The following is a 14,642-nucleotide window of genomic DNA, read 5'->3' as shown; positions in this document are numbered from 1 at the left end:
TTCTGTCATTTCACTTGGCTCATCTTAGAGAAGCAGTGTTACTCCAGTGTTGGTAACCACTGTGTCTTTTCTTCTCTAGAATGGAGATCTCCTCTCATCAGTCTCACCTCCTGCAACAACTGAATGAGCAGCGCAGGCAGGATGTATTTTGTGACTGCAGTATTCTGGTTGAAGGGAAGGTCTTCAAAGCCCATCGAAATGTCTTATTTGCTAGTAGCGGCTACTTTAAAATGCTTCTTTCTCAGAACTCCAAGGAGACAAGTCAGCCAACCACAGCAACGTTTCAGGCCTTCTCTCCTGACACTTTTACAGTTATCCTGGACTTTGTCTATTCCGGCAAGCTCTCTCTCACAGGTCAGAATGTCATAGAAGTGATGTCAGCTGCTAGCTTCCTTCAGATGACTGATGTCATCAGTGTATGTAAGACCTTTATTAAATCTTCGTTAGACATTAGTGAGAAAGAAAAGGATCGCTATTTCAGCCTCTCTGATAAAGATGCCAGTTCTAATGGTGTAGAACGCTCCTCTTTTTATAGCAGTGGCTGGCAAGATGAAAGCAGTTCTCCTCGTTCTCACCTAAGCCCAGATCAAGGAGCAGGTATAATAAGCGGGAAATCTTGGAGTAAGTATAATTACCACCCAGCCTCCCAAAGGAATACTCAACAGCCTCTGACCAAGCATGAACAAAGGAAAGATTCCATTAAAAAGTCCAAACATTTGAGGTTGTCACAGCCTTCTGAAATGACTCATTATAAGTCAAGCAAGCGAGAAGCACGGACATCTGATTCTTCCAGCCACGTTTCCCAGTCTGAAGAACAGGCGCAGATGAATGCCGAAATGGACTCTACTCCTGTTAGCTATCAGTATGGTCAAGGATCTGATGTCACGTCAAGAAGTTTTCCAGGTACCCAAATAGAGAATTAGTCCTTTCAGTCAGGTTCCAAGACTCCAATGTAAATCAATCCTGTCTCAACATGCCCTTGGTTTTAGGGCAGTTGAACCAAGTCTGGTTTTTTTTTTTTTTTTTTCTTTTTAAAAGGTCATACTTCTCTAATGAAGAGAAGGACTTCTATACATAAAAGGTTAATTTTTAAAATTAAAATATTGGATAAATTTAGTAAGTCAAAACAATAGAGTTCTGAGGGTCAGAAACCCATGATTTTCCAGACCTGCTTTTCTGTAGATTATTAGATTACTGTTAGATGTTTAAAATTCTTTTGTAAATGGCTCAATCCTTAAGAAACATATTTTTAATTTATTTTTTAAATGGCTCAGTCCTTAAGAAACATATTTTCAATTTATTTTTTTAAAGTTATATTAGAGAACAGCTGATTAACAGTATTGTGTTAGTCTCAGATGTACAGCAAAGTGATTCAGTTATACATCACACTTTCACTTTAACTAGTTTATTTTTCTTCTGAGTATTCACTCAGGAGGAGTATTTTTATATAGAAAAATTAAATAGAGCAATCATGCATATTGGCAAAGGTTTACAGCCCTAATACCTAAAATAAATTAAATCTTTATTAAGATATAAATGCATAATTTTTATTTTTTAATTTTTTTTTATTTTTTAATGCATAATTTTTAAAAACAACATTTATACTGTAATTCTGTGTGCAACACCATGAGATATCTCATTTCTATGATAGTAAAATGCAGAGAGATTATGTAGGCTGATAGTTTCAAAGTAGAGAACAAAGATTAGAAATGCATATCATCTGTTGCTGTTGCTGTTAAGTTGCTTCAGTCGTGTCCGACTCTGTGCGACCCCAGACATGGCAGCCCACCAGGCTCCCCGTCCCTGGGATTCTCCAGGCAAGAACACTGGAGTGGGTTGCCAAGTGAAAGTGAAGTCGCTCAGTCGTGTCCGACTCTTAGCGACCCCATGGACTGAAGCCCACCAGGCTCCTCCATCCATGGGATTTTCCAGGCAAGATTACTGGAGTGGGGTGCCATTGCCTTCTCTGGCATATCATCTAGTCCCCCCAATTAATCGTTAGCAGATTTGCTTAGTAGTTTGAAAAGTGAAAGTGAAAGTTGCTCAGTCACGTCCCAGTCTTTGCGATCCTACGGACTGTACAGTCCGTGGAATTCTCCAGGCCAGAATACTGGAATGGGTAGCCTTTTCCTTCTCCAGGGGATCTTCCCAACCCAGGGTCTCCCTCATTGCAGGCAGATTCTTTACCACCTGAGCCACAAGGGAAGCCCAAGAATACTGGAGTGGGTAGCCTATCCCTTCTCCAGCGGATCATTCCAACCCAGGAATTGAACTGGGGTCTCCTGCATTGCGGGCAGATTCTTTACCAAATGAGCTATCAGGGAAGCCATGCTTAATAGTTTACATGTGAATTTAAAGGAAAATTGTGATAAAATTAAACTGCAGAGCATAATATTTAGACTATATATTTAAATTTTTTAATTTTAGAAAAGTTCCAAATATATATATATAAGTACAGAGAATACTATAATTAACCCCATGCACCCATTATTACCCAGTCCCATTCATGACCAGTCTTGTACCTCTGCTCCTGACTCTTCCCCCTTTTTATTTTAATAATCTTTTATTGTACATAGGATATTCAGAATACAAACAATTTTTATGTACATTATTTTAGAACAGCATCCACTGTATGTCTGCTCTGCTTTGTTCAGTCATGTCCAACTCTTTGTGACCCTTTGGACCCACCAAGCTCCTCTGTCCATGGGACTTTTCAGGCAAGAATACTGGAGTTGGTTGCCATTTCCTTCTCCAGGTCTTCCCCTTTTTAAGTAAATCTCAAACATCATATGTCTTCATCTGTAAATATTTCAGAATGTGTCCCTAAAATATAAACTTAAAAAACTACAATACCATTATCATCATATGTAAATAAAATTAACAAGTCCTTAATATCACTAAAAGCCAGTCAATATTCACATTTCCCTGGTTGTGATATAAATTTTAGAAAATAATCTTGTTGTAGATAACATTTAAAAATAATATTCATCCCGATTGACTTTTACTGATCACATTTTCCTGTAGGATGCTACCATGAAAATACTTAAGATTGTATCATATTGCAGAGCTTACTGAAAATCCTGAGGCACTCTACCACTGGCCAAGGCAGACAGAAATAACAGCAAATATGGGAAATCTTTGTTGTATTTTAAAACAGCAAAAAAGTTATGGTTTCTTGGGCTTTGCCCTTTTATCATTCTAGGTTATTTAAATCTGACTTCAATAATGAACCACTGGGGGACCTTCCTGGTGGTCCAGGTGTTCAGACTCTGCACTTCCAGTGCAAGGAGCAAGAGTTCAGTCCCTGGCGGTGGAACTAAGATCCCATGTGCCACACAGCACAGCCAAAAAATACAAGCAAAATGACAGTAAGAATGAGAAAATAATTTTTAAAATGAGTAATGACAGCTGAATTTAACTATTACTAAATTGATGATGTTTGCCTTCAACTACAAGTAACATTTTGAATCCATATGAGTTTTGAAACTAAAGGGTAAAATATCCTTGAAACTTTTTCACCTTTGAAAGAAAAGCAGTACAACTGTATGAAAAGTAAAAGCAGGGGGGATAAATATGTGTAAATAAAATGAGTTACTTAAAAACATAAACAGTGATCACTTTAACTTTTGGAGTGTGTCTACAATTTTAAGATCGTAAAGAATCCACCTGCCAGTGCAGGAGACATGGGTTTGACTGCTGGGCAGGGAAAAATCCCCTGGAGAAGGAAATGGCAACCCCACTCCAGTAGTCTTGCCTGAAAATCTTATGGACAGAGAAGCCTGGTGGGCTACAGTCCATGGGGTTGTAAAGAGTCGGACACAATTGAATGATTAAACACGCAGCTACCACTTTGCTTTTCAAATCTAGTGACTCTAAGACATTAAATAAAAAGATAAGTTGGACAGTGTAAATTACCCAGACTTTGTAAATAAATCAGATCCTGAAGTTATAGTTCTGTACTTAGGATAACATCAACAATCTAGTCTTCATTAAATGTCTTCCTTCTCCTTTTTGCCTACCTTTCTGAGACTGGACTCTCCAGCCCCTTTTGGATTCTTGATGTTATTAGGATTGTGATGACAAACTTTCTGGTGATTTAATCAAACTGTCTCCTGACAGATGACCTGCCCAGGATGAGGTTCAAGTGCCCATACTGCACACATGTGGTGAAGCGGAAGGCAGACCTCAAGCGCCACCTCCGTTGTCACACTGGAGAAAGACCCTACCCCTGTCAAGCCTGCGGGAAAAGATTTAGTCGGCTCGACCATCTAAGTAGCCATTTTCGAACAGTATGTACATGGTTTTACATTGTTTCACTTTTAGGAAATATATGCATTTATCTGCCTTAGGATGATTTAGTTTACTAGGAAAATCTTTTCGTATAACTCTGCAGTATCTTTTTAAGTTTCTAATTTAATGTTTTTACTTTGCACATAATGCATTGTCTTATTTGTTGATTTTATTTTTTTGCTGCTCGGGATCTCTGTTGCTGCGTGAAGGCTTTCTCCTGCGGCCATCAGGGGCTACTCTCTAGCTGTGGTGTGCTGGCTTCTTACTGTTGCGGCTTCTCTTGTGGAACACAGGCTGTAGAGAACAGGCTTCAGTAGTTGTGGCCCACTGGGTTAGGTGCCCCCCAACATGTGGGAGCTTCTTGCACCAGGGATTGAACCCCTGTCCCCTGCATTGGCAGGGGTATTCTTAACCACTGGACCACCAGGGAAGTCCCTATACATTTTTAAAAACAGATTTTCTTAGTCTCCTTTGAAACCTTGAAGTACGGGATGTTCTTTTTTTTAAAGCTCTTATGTATCTTTGGCTGTGCTGAATCTTCGTTGCTTCGAGCAGACTCTGTCTAGTTGTGAGGGGCTACTTCTGTTATGGTGTGTGGGGAGGCTTCCCTTGTTGCGGAGCAGGGGCTCTAGCGCGCAGGTGCAGTCATGCACAGGCCCAGTCACCCTGTGGCACGTGGAATCTTCCTGGACAAGGGACTGAACCTGTGTCCCCTGCATTGGTAGGCAGACTCTGGACGCTGGACCACCAGGAAAGTCCAAGCGACGTTCTTTTGAATATCCGTCTCAATTCACTTAAAATCTAACGTGTTTTTATATCCCAGTCATTTCAGAGCTGAAGACAACGTAAGCTATAAAAATGTCTAGGTCAGAATCACCACTGCAGATACTCGGCATCCACTGGTAACTCTTGAATCCTTTTCTGGTAGGCTGTCGGTCTGGTTTCTGCTGTCTGACCTCTCCACACTACGCCCTCTCCATCACGCCTCTCCAGTTTCTCTAGTCTCCTCAAGGAAAGGAATAAGAAGGGTTAGAGAGCGACTGTCAATCAGGGAGTAGGCTGTCAACAGTCAGAAAGATCCCAGGGAATTTTCTGTTCGGTGCTCTGGTGGTTTAATAAGGTAGTGACACAGGATTTATTCCACTGTTCATCTTGCAGCAAGAAGTTTTTTCAAAATCTGTGTATTATAAGTATTATAATAATAAAAGTATTATTCATACTTTCATTCCATTTATACAAACTCCTTTTAATTTTGAAGGGCATTGGGTCACTTGGTGCATTACTTTATAGTTATTTATTCAACAAATATATATTGAGCACACTCTGGGCCAGACCCTTTTCTACATGCTAGATATACAGCAGTGAGCAAAACAAACTCTCTGCCTTCCTTAATTTCTGAAGCTAAATTTTCAAAAATTAAAATAACCTTTTATTATTACAGAAGCAATAAATATGCATTATAAAAAGTAAGAAAATAAACAGAAGTAAGAATAAGAAAATAAAAATATCATATTTACCACCTAGCTAGTACCATTCTTAACACTTTATCATGAGGCTTCCCTGGTGGTTCAGTGCCTGAGACACGGGTTTGATCCCTGGTCTGGGAAGATTACTGAGCCAGTTGTTTTACAAAATATCCTACATCTGGGTTTCTCTGCTTGCTTCTACATGGTGTCAGTTAGCTTGTCCTTCTATCCCCCCTGCATTTTCCAAAAACTAGAAGTTTAGTCTAAAGGCTTAATGGATTCAAGTTAAATACTTTCATCAAGGAAGAAATTATGTATTTCTTATTGTATCACCTGAGGACGGGCTTCCCTGGTAGCTCACCTGGTAAAGAATCCACCTGCAATGCAGGAGACCCTGTTTTGATCCCTGGGTTGGGAAGATCCCCTGGAGGAAGGCATTGCAACCCACTCCAGTATTCTTGCCTGGAGAAGCCCCATGGACAAGTGAAGCCTTGTGGGCTACAGTCCATGGGGTCGCTATGAGTCAGAAATGACTGAGCAGCTAAGCACAGCACAGCACTTTAGGAGACACATAATATCTGGTGGACCCATCATTCCCGTTACGATCGATCTCTGGATTAGGGTGATGATACCATTGCATTATAATTAGAAAAGAATCTCTGTGGAACTACTTTGGTATTATATTACTATTTCCCCATCAGTATTCATTTAATAATATTAATACCAATTGGTAATCTCTGTCCAAATGATTAATTTTACTTGGAGTTGTGAAATGATTTACTGATTTTATCCTTCCTTCTGTATTACTAGCTGGAATTCTATAAAGTAAAGCTTTTCTTCATCACCTGGGGCTATTAGGTTACTTTGAAATAGGGTTCCTACAGGAAAAAGCATATAAATGTTTATTTCCCTTTAATTAGCAATTTTCAGAGTAAGGAGTTGATTTAATAGTAGCCTCAAATGATGTATGAGTTTCTTCTGGCTTTTTTTTTTTTAATAACATACAGTGTTATTACATGAATTTTCATTGATTCATTGTGTTTGGATCCATAACAGTTATTCTTTTTGATACTCAGGTTTTCAAATTTGTGCAGTGGGTACCCTTGAAGCTGGCTCACAACCCATTAAATTTTCAAAGTGAATTAGTTTTCTGGCTCTAAAAGAGCCCTAGGCCAGTCTTGTACTTCCCCAGACACAAAACTGGAATCAGCCTTTTCTCAAAGGAGCTATGGTACATTTCAGTGGGGGATGAAATTAGAAACCAACATTTGAACACCCAGGGCGCTCACTGTTATTAGGGCATTCTTTTTATATTCTTTCTGAGCTGGTGATCGTTCAGTCACTAAGTCATATCCAACTCTTACAACTCCATGAACTATAGCCCATCAGGCTCCTCTGTCTGTGGGATTCTCTAGGCAAGAATACTAGAGTGGATTGCCATTTCCTTCTCCAGGGGATCTTCCCAAACCAGGAATCAAACCTGGGTCTCCTGCATTGCAGGCAGATTCTTTACCAACTGAGCTATGAGGGAAGCCCCTTTCTGAGCTAGAAGATGCGAATTTTTAAAATAACAAGTTCATGATAATATTTTCAATTTTAACATTACAGTGTTTCACTTAATTTCTTTGTCTTCTTAATTGTGTTGGATTTGAAGGTGGGTGAACATGAATCTGTGTCCAAACTTTATAACAAGAATAATGCCTGATGATAACCATAATACTGCTACTGTCTCAGGAGAAATAAAGATACACTTAAATTATGTACTTTCAGCATTTAGTGAGTAATATGTCAGTGGTTAAGCAGAAGATAATAAGTGTACTGAGTGTTAGTCCCATACATATTCTTAGCTATGTTACCCGACCGCATTAGTTTTCTTGGGTTTTTTGATTACTTGTATTTGGTGGTCTACTTCATAGCATTCCAACTTTATCTGAATGAATATGCCATAAATATTAATTTAGCATTAAATAGTTAATATTATGCAATAATTTTTAGGCTAGAATCTATAATCTACTACTCGGATAGTTATTGAACAAAGTTATTTATTACTAACTATAATATATAATTATTCATCAATTATAACCTCTTCGCAAAGCATTTCACACATATTAACTCATTTGGTCCACACAAACTGAAGTGTATCCCTATTGGTAATAAGGGAGCGGTTGCGAATAGTAATAGACCAATATGTAGCAGAACCACCATCTTGGTTGTTTATAACTAGTATCCGTTCTGGTCATCAAGCTTCTATTCTGTTTGCGTGGTACCCATACCTTACCAGTTTCTAAATACTTTGACAGTCACCCTGGAGGCAGGTTTCTGTTTTAAATGACTTGCTTCACTATACATGGTTAGTAAATGACAAGATTAGAAAATAACAGAAGCAGAGAGACCAGTCTTCTTTCTACAACATCTTTCATTAATAAAAGTGGCAATAATCCTTACATCAAAAAATATTCTTTTATAAATTTACATTTGGGACATTATTTTTTCTTCCTCAAGCAAAATAACAAAATAGTTTTTTCTCCTGAATTAAGATATGTAAAGTCCTTAGAATAGTATATGGCAGATATTAAGTGTTTACAATTATTATTCTGGAAATATGTCCCATGTTACCTCAGATATGGACTTCCCTGGTGGCTCAGATGGTAAAGCGTCTGTCTACAATGCGGGAGACCCGGGTTCGATCCCTGGGTTGGGAAGATCCCCTGGAGAAGGAAATGGCGATCCACTCTAGGACTATTGCCTGGAAAATCCCATGGGCAGAGGAGCCCGGTAGTCTACAGCCCATGAGGTCACAAAGAGTCGGACACAACTGAGCGACTTCACTTACCTCAGAAATAAAAATACTATTGGATTAAGGGATATGTGAAATTATTAAGTATGTAATATTAACCATGAAAACATAATAGACATAATTTAGAGAAAGCTAGTGTTTGATATTTCTGTGACATTACTTTATTACCAAAACCTGTGACCTTTTTCTAATAAACTAGATGTTAATTTAATATTAATGCTTGGCTTTGAACATGTTAAATTTATGAACTGGTACTTAGAATATCAAACTATTCTGCTTTTGAAAAATCTTTTTTTTTTAATCGCTATTTAATTCTCTACACAGATTCACCAGGCATGCAAACTTATCTGCAGAAAATGCAAGCGCCACGTGACTGACCTAACAGGCCAAGTGGTACAGGAAGGAACCAGGCGCTACAGACTCTGTAATGAGTGCCTTGCTGAAGTTGGCATAGACAGCCTCCCCATTGATCTGGAAGCTGAACAGCATCTTATGTCCCCATCAGATGGAGATAAGGATTCCAGATGGCACATGGGTGAAGATGAGAACAGATCGTACGTGGAGATAGTCGAGGATGGGTCTGCCGATCTGGTCATACAACAGGTGGATGATAGTGAAGAAGAAGAAGAAAAGGAAATAAAGCCCAACATCAGGTAGCTGGAATGTGAACCAACAGGGCCTGCAGCTTACACTGACGTTCATGTGTCACTCTCTTTCCACGGTCAGAGTCTAATCAACAAATTTTCAGATCAACTTAAAAGTAATGGCCTGACACCACTTGCATGCTTTCTGAACAGGCCATTGTATCCATTCTGAACTTTACTGCCCTAAAATCTGTTGCTGCACTAGAAAGAAAGACCTAGCTTGAGTTGACACGCTGGATGAACAATTTAATCCTCTTACTTTTATTGTGTTACAGAAATACCTTTTAAAAAAATATATTGAAAAATCTACTTAGGGAACTATTTTCAAAGAAAATATTTTCAATAAATTCACCACAACCAAACTTTATATAAAATAATTTCAAAGTATTTCACAAACATGTAAACTACCACTATTAAATTTTCGCAGGGAACTAGGTCAGAGCACATTTAAGGGTCTGGAAACCTACCTGACTTAACTAATTAGACTTTCTGTTAACTTTGGATCTAAAATGACCTATCATAATTCCAATATGCAAAGTGTTTTAGGATTATGGCAGAAGGCAAGTCTAAATGTTTGAAGTCATTCATATTTGAAATTTTTGTCATTAAATTAGAAGTTACTCTTATGTAGTCAGTATTTAAAAAAAAAAGAAGAAGCTGACCAGAGATTATATATAGACATCATTTTCTGAAAGCGGGAACCTAATATTGTCGACGTAGTTTTTGAAGATCGGTCAATATAGCTATCTTCCTCTCTAAAGAAAAAAAAGAGTGAAAACTGGAGGTTCTTACCAGTTCTTAAGAGTAATTTCCTACATATATATACTGCTTTATTATTTATAAAGTGCTCTTTCTTGCATTTCCCCACCTAATCAGCAAGGTAGATAGCACTGTCTCTAATGTACAAATAAGGAAATTAAGGTCAGAAAGTGTAAGTGGTGGGACCAGAGATTGGACAGGTTTTGATTTTAAATAGTCCTCTTTCAACTGTCTCTCCTTGAATTGTCAAACCTCACCAGTCTGCAATAATTATAAAAGAAGCCTATGAGAATGAGAACATATGAAAGAAGAAGAATTTAATCACCTTCGACAACATATAATACCTTGCACTAGAGCTATTCAAGAAGTGTCAAGCAATGTCCCTACAGTATCTATTGACATGTTTTTATGTTATTTATATGTAAAATTTATGTATAAAACTATTTGAACAAGTTATTCTCCTAAGTTCTTTAAACATCTTTGCTTATGTAATTTTTTAAAACAAACTTTTCTACTAGGATGCAAAATGAAGTTTTAACTCCTCCCCTACATAAATTATAAAACATTCCAAAATTACAGTCAAAGTGAAGAAGCATTATTTTAGTTGTAAAGATTAAATACTAGAAGTAAAAATTGTCCTTCATAGAAGTCTTGGCAAGTTATCCCAATTAAGCTTCTTTTAATTTAATTTTGATAGAGAGAGGCTCCATGTAGTACTCTGTATTTTTAACTGCCATGACATACCTCAATATAGTTTTTATATTATTATTTTCTCTTATTCTTTAATTAACGATTGTCCTTAACACCAATTTGTGGGCTAAAGTGGTTAATTTCTTTCATTTTTTTAAATTAATAGGTGATAACCACTTTGTTTTATGGTACTTAATTCTGATTTTTTTTTTTTCGAGATTGTCCTGATGGTAATTTCCAGTTGCTTCAAGACTGGATAGTGTGCGTTGCGTTTGTTATCTCCCAGTATGACCATTCCTGAATCAGGAGTCTTAACAATTAAACTGTTACACATGAGAGAGGAAACATAAGCATAATATGATTCTGAACCATTGGAGCCAATAAGAAAAATGACTGATTTGAGCTTTATTTATAGAAATGAAGTCATGCGTGCATGTGTATACTTTAACGCACTTTAGTCTATGACCTAAATGTTCTTTAATGCTACTATATTCTGCATGCAAACATCAGCATGAATGTCAGCAACGTCCACGGAACACAGTGCCACCAGCACTTGTAGAGCCTTATCAGAGATATGCTTTCTCATAATTGTTTATAACAAGCATTGAGCAATCCCCATAAAACAGCTATCAGATTCACCAAATTAGATAGCACATCTGTTCTGTTATTTTAGTATATAAAAGAACATTTGTGACATGTTTGTAAGTTGTAAATAATAGCTACAGTATCATATCATATTTATCTAAGACTTTAGAGACCAATTCTTTCCTAGAGTGAAACTGTCGATTAATGGTTTCTAAGAAAACTGAATTCTTTGGCTCTTAAATGTGGGAAAATGTTACATAGGGGTATAATCTGTTAATATAAACTTGATTTATGCCAAGATTTTTTTTTAACATTAGGAAAATAATGGAAGTTGGTTAGACCAAAGTTTGCTCTTACAATAATGCTGTTTGTCAGCTTCTGAATACCCTTGTAAGGCTATGGTCCTCAAGAGTATCTGGTTGACGGGATGAAGTTTTGCAAAAATAAAGCACCACTGCAGTCATGGCTAGTGTCTGGAGGAAGCAAAATAGACTAGGTTGGTGGTTTAAAAGGGTTTTTTTTTTTTTTTTTTTTAACTCACGAAACCCTTTCTTCAAATAAAGTGTTTCGTAGAGAAGTTCAGCATTTAAAGGAAACTAATAACAGAGCTGCTCTGGTTAAAGCTCTTTGCAAGCCTTTCCCCACACACTTCTGCAGAGCTCAGGAGTCCAACACTGAAAACCCTGGACTGGATCACTTTTTAAATTCCCTTTGAGCATTACACTCTCACTTTATTACTCCTGCTACTCCTGGCACTTCTAAGCTGGTAACCATAGAATCTCTTAGAGCAGCAAATCACATCTTTACAAGGTTTCCTCTAGAGTTACCACATCTTAAGACCTTTTTCAGAAAAAATTTTTCAATATTGTATGTTTGAATGATGAAATCAAACATGGTTACTTCTTTTATGTGGCCAAGTTACCACTGAATGGATAAAAAGTTTAGTGTTTCAGTTACTTATGAGCTCAGAACTCAATTCATTAAAGTTATTTTGCCAAGTCTTGCTAAGATGTATTGAAATTTCCACTCATACTGGTTATACGTATTTGGAGTCCTAAACTTCATGCTATGGAAAAAATCACTAAAAAAAAAAAAAAAATAGCATAAGATGTGTTTAACTGGGAAGCTTGATATTAGTAGGTACTGGAGGACCAAACTTTATAAATGGAAAGTTGTATGTTATTTTATATTAGAATGGATCAGTATTACTATTTATCATTTATATAGCATTTTATATTTGCAAAGTATTTAATAATTTTTATGTTATTCTTTAAGTATCTATGAAATAGGATGTTTATCACATGAAAGGTAAAGAAATTAAGGCACAGAACAATAAAGCAACCTACCTAAGACAACCCAGTGAAACAGTGCAGAAATTGGAATTAGAATAATCAGATTTTCTGAATCCTAGAATATCAGCTTAAATCACTGAGGTGTGTTGTGTATTACTCTATTTTATAAGATGAGTTTATACAAGTAACAATTGTTTTAAAGCTGACGTCATTGTATGTGGATAATAAATCCTATACAGAATAAATATTATGTAAAGGGTGTGACTTTGGTTACAAGAGTTTCAGTGATAAAGATTCAGATTGTTATGCCAGTGGCATTATTTAGCCAGCTGCTTTATATATTGTAAAGTATAATTAATATTTTATTTTGATACAGGAGTTTCTTAACTATTGATGCTAATTGTGCCATGAAGAGACCAGAAAAATGAAATCCACAGAGAATCTAACAACTTCATTTTCTAACTTGTCAGCCTTCTCCATAAAGTATTAGTGCCAACAAAAAGTGAAATATATTAATAAGATAGACAGGAGAAGCCAAAGGACTAACTTCTAAAGGCAATTTTTTAAATTTCTTTTTTTTTTTGCAGTGGAAAGTTCATTTTACTGTATTTTGCTTTAATTTGGCCATACTGACCAGCATGCGGAGTCTAAGCTCCCCAACCAGGGGCTGAACCTGTCCCCCTGCCGTGGGAGCACTGAGCCCTAACGACTGCACTGCCAAAGTGAAGGAAGGTGAAAGTCGTTCAGTCGTGTCCAACTCTGTGCGACCCCATGGACCCCCAGTCCATAGAATTCTCCAGGCCAGAATACTGGAGTAGGTAGCCTTTCCCTTCTCCAGGGAATCTTCCCAACCCAGGGATCGAACCCAGGTCTCCCACATTGCAGGTGGACTGTTTACCAACTCAGCTATCAAGGAAACCCTGGACTGTCAAGGAATTCCCCAAAGGCAAAACATTTTGAAATGTACTTATTTGAAAGCATGATAAACACTTTTCCTCATCTCTTTTTGTTTTCTTCACACCAGCAAAAACCATTGCATATTTCATCACTGTTAGATAGGAAGCCAGTGACCAGGGTAATGCCAGTCATGTCTTTACCTTTGGCCTTGATTTGATTATTTGCAAACATTATTACATTAAAGACAACTTGTCAAATACGTCTGAGAACTGATTATACTTTACTTCACTTTTTCAGATTTCTAAATACACAGATCCATTATACAGTTTCTTGATTTGTTCATTGGGAAAATCTTTTTAATTCCTTATTGATATTATTTAAAACTGTTTAATTCTTTTATTAACTTATTCAGCCCATAAGGGAAAAAAATGGAACATTTTTACCTAGATCAGTATTTCTCAACCTTGACTGCACTTTAGGATCACTCGTGGAGCTTTTAAAAATACAGATGCCTAATTAAAGCAGAATCTCTGGCAGATGGGGCCTGCGTAAAAGGTTTTGTTCTTTTTTTTTTTTAATATTCCTAGTGGTTCTTTTATGTACAAAATAGGTCCCCTAGTCAAAGTTTCCCTTTGTCCTCCCCCGATAGGTGCTAAGGATGGGCAGTAGAACCATTTCACCTTCCAGTCCACTGGTTCTCAACCCTATAATTAAGGGGAAGAATTTAAATATGGATGCTGAGTTCAAGAAAACATTTTTTGTGAAGTTTCAAGATACTGTGCATGTTCCCTCATCTGAAGTTTTTATTAGGATCAAATAATATGGACACTAAATTAGTGGGTAGTCTTAAAATAACCCATTTTTACTTTGGGATGTATTTGCATTTTTATTTGATTTTCAGTACCTATTGCAGTCTGGGAATTCACACAGTACTTCAGAGTAATAAAAGAACTATATTAGGAATATGTGATTGAAATAGTATGTCCTGGAATTTTGCAAGCTTTAATATTTCTTCACTTTTTATAAAGAAACCAGAATACTCTCCAAGCACTGTGAAACTTAATTGTTACACATTTACATTCCATCAATGAATTGGATTAAATCAGTTTTTAGTCAAGTTAAATCTCATACCAGAGAAATAGAACTCGAAAGCAAGACATCTTATTTAAAGAAGGCTTCAGATTAATTTGGAAACAAAAATAAATTTCTTTGCTTTATTCAA

At 36.9% G+C, this 14,642-nt stretch overlaps 1 protein-coding gene across 2 annotated transcripts in view; it reads left to right on the top strand.

The window, feature by feature from the left end:
• Positions 1-14,642, top strand: part of ZBTB8A (zinc finger and BTB domain containing 8A) — a 62,402-nt gene extending 47,760 nt beyond the window's left edge. For both annotated transcript variants that reach the window (XM_060410547.1, XM_027965343.2), the window contains 3 exons: positions 80-903; positions 4,120-4,289; positions 8,878-14,642. In XM_060410547.1, the coding sequence (XP_060266530.1) occupies positions 81-903; positions 4,120-4,289; positions 8,878-9,210 (1,326 nt within the window). In that variant the 5' untranslated portion in view covers position 80 and the 3' untranslated portion in view covers positions 9,211-14,642. The remainder of the gene's footprint in view (positions 1-79; positions 904-4,119; positions 4,290-8,877) is intronic.

This window comes from Ovis aries, chromosome 2, assembly GCF_016772045.2.
Source record: "Ovis aries strain OAR_USU_Benz2616 breed Rambouillet chromosome 2, ARS-UI_Ramb_v3.0, whole genome shotgun sequence".
Taxonomy (NCBI): domain Eukaryota; kingdom Metazoa; phylum Chordata; class Mammalia; order Artiodactyla; family Bovidae; genus Ovis; species Ovis aries.
Note: the sequence above shows the minus strand (reverse complement) of the source record. Positions and strands in the feature narration are given on the sequence as shown.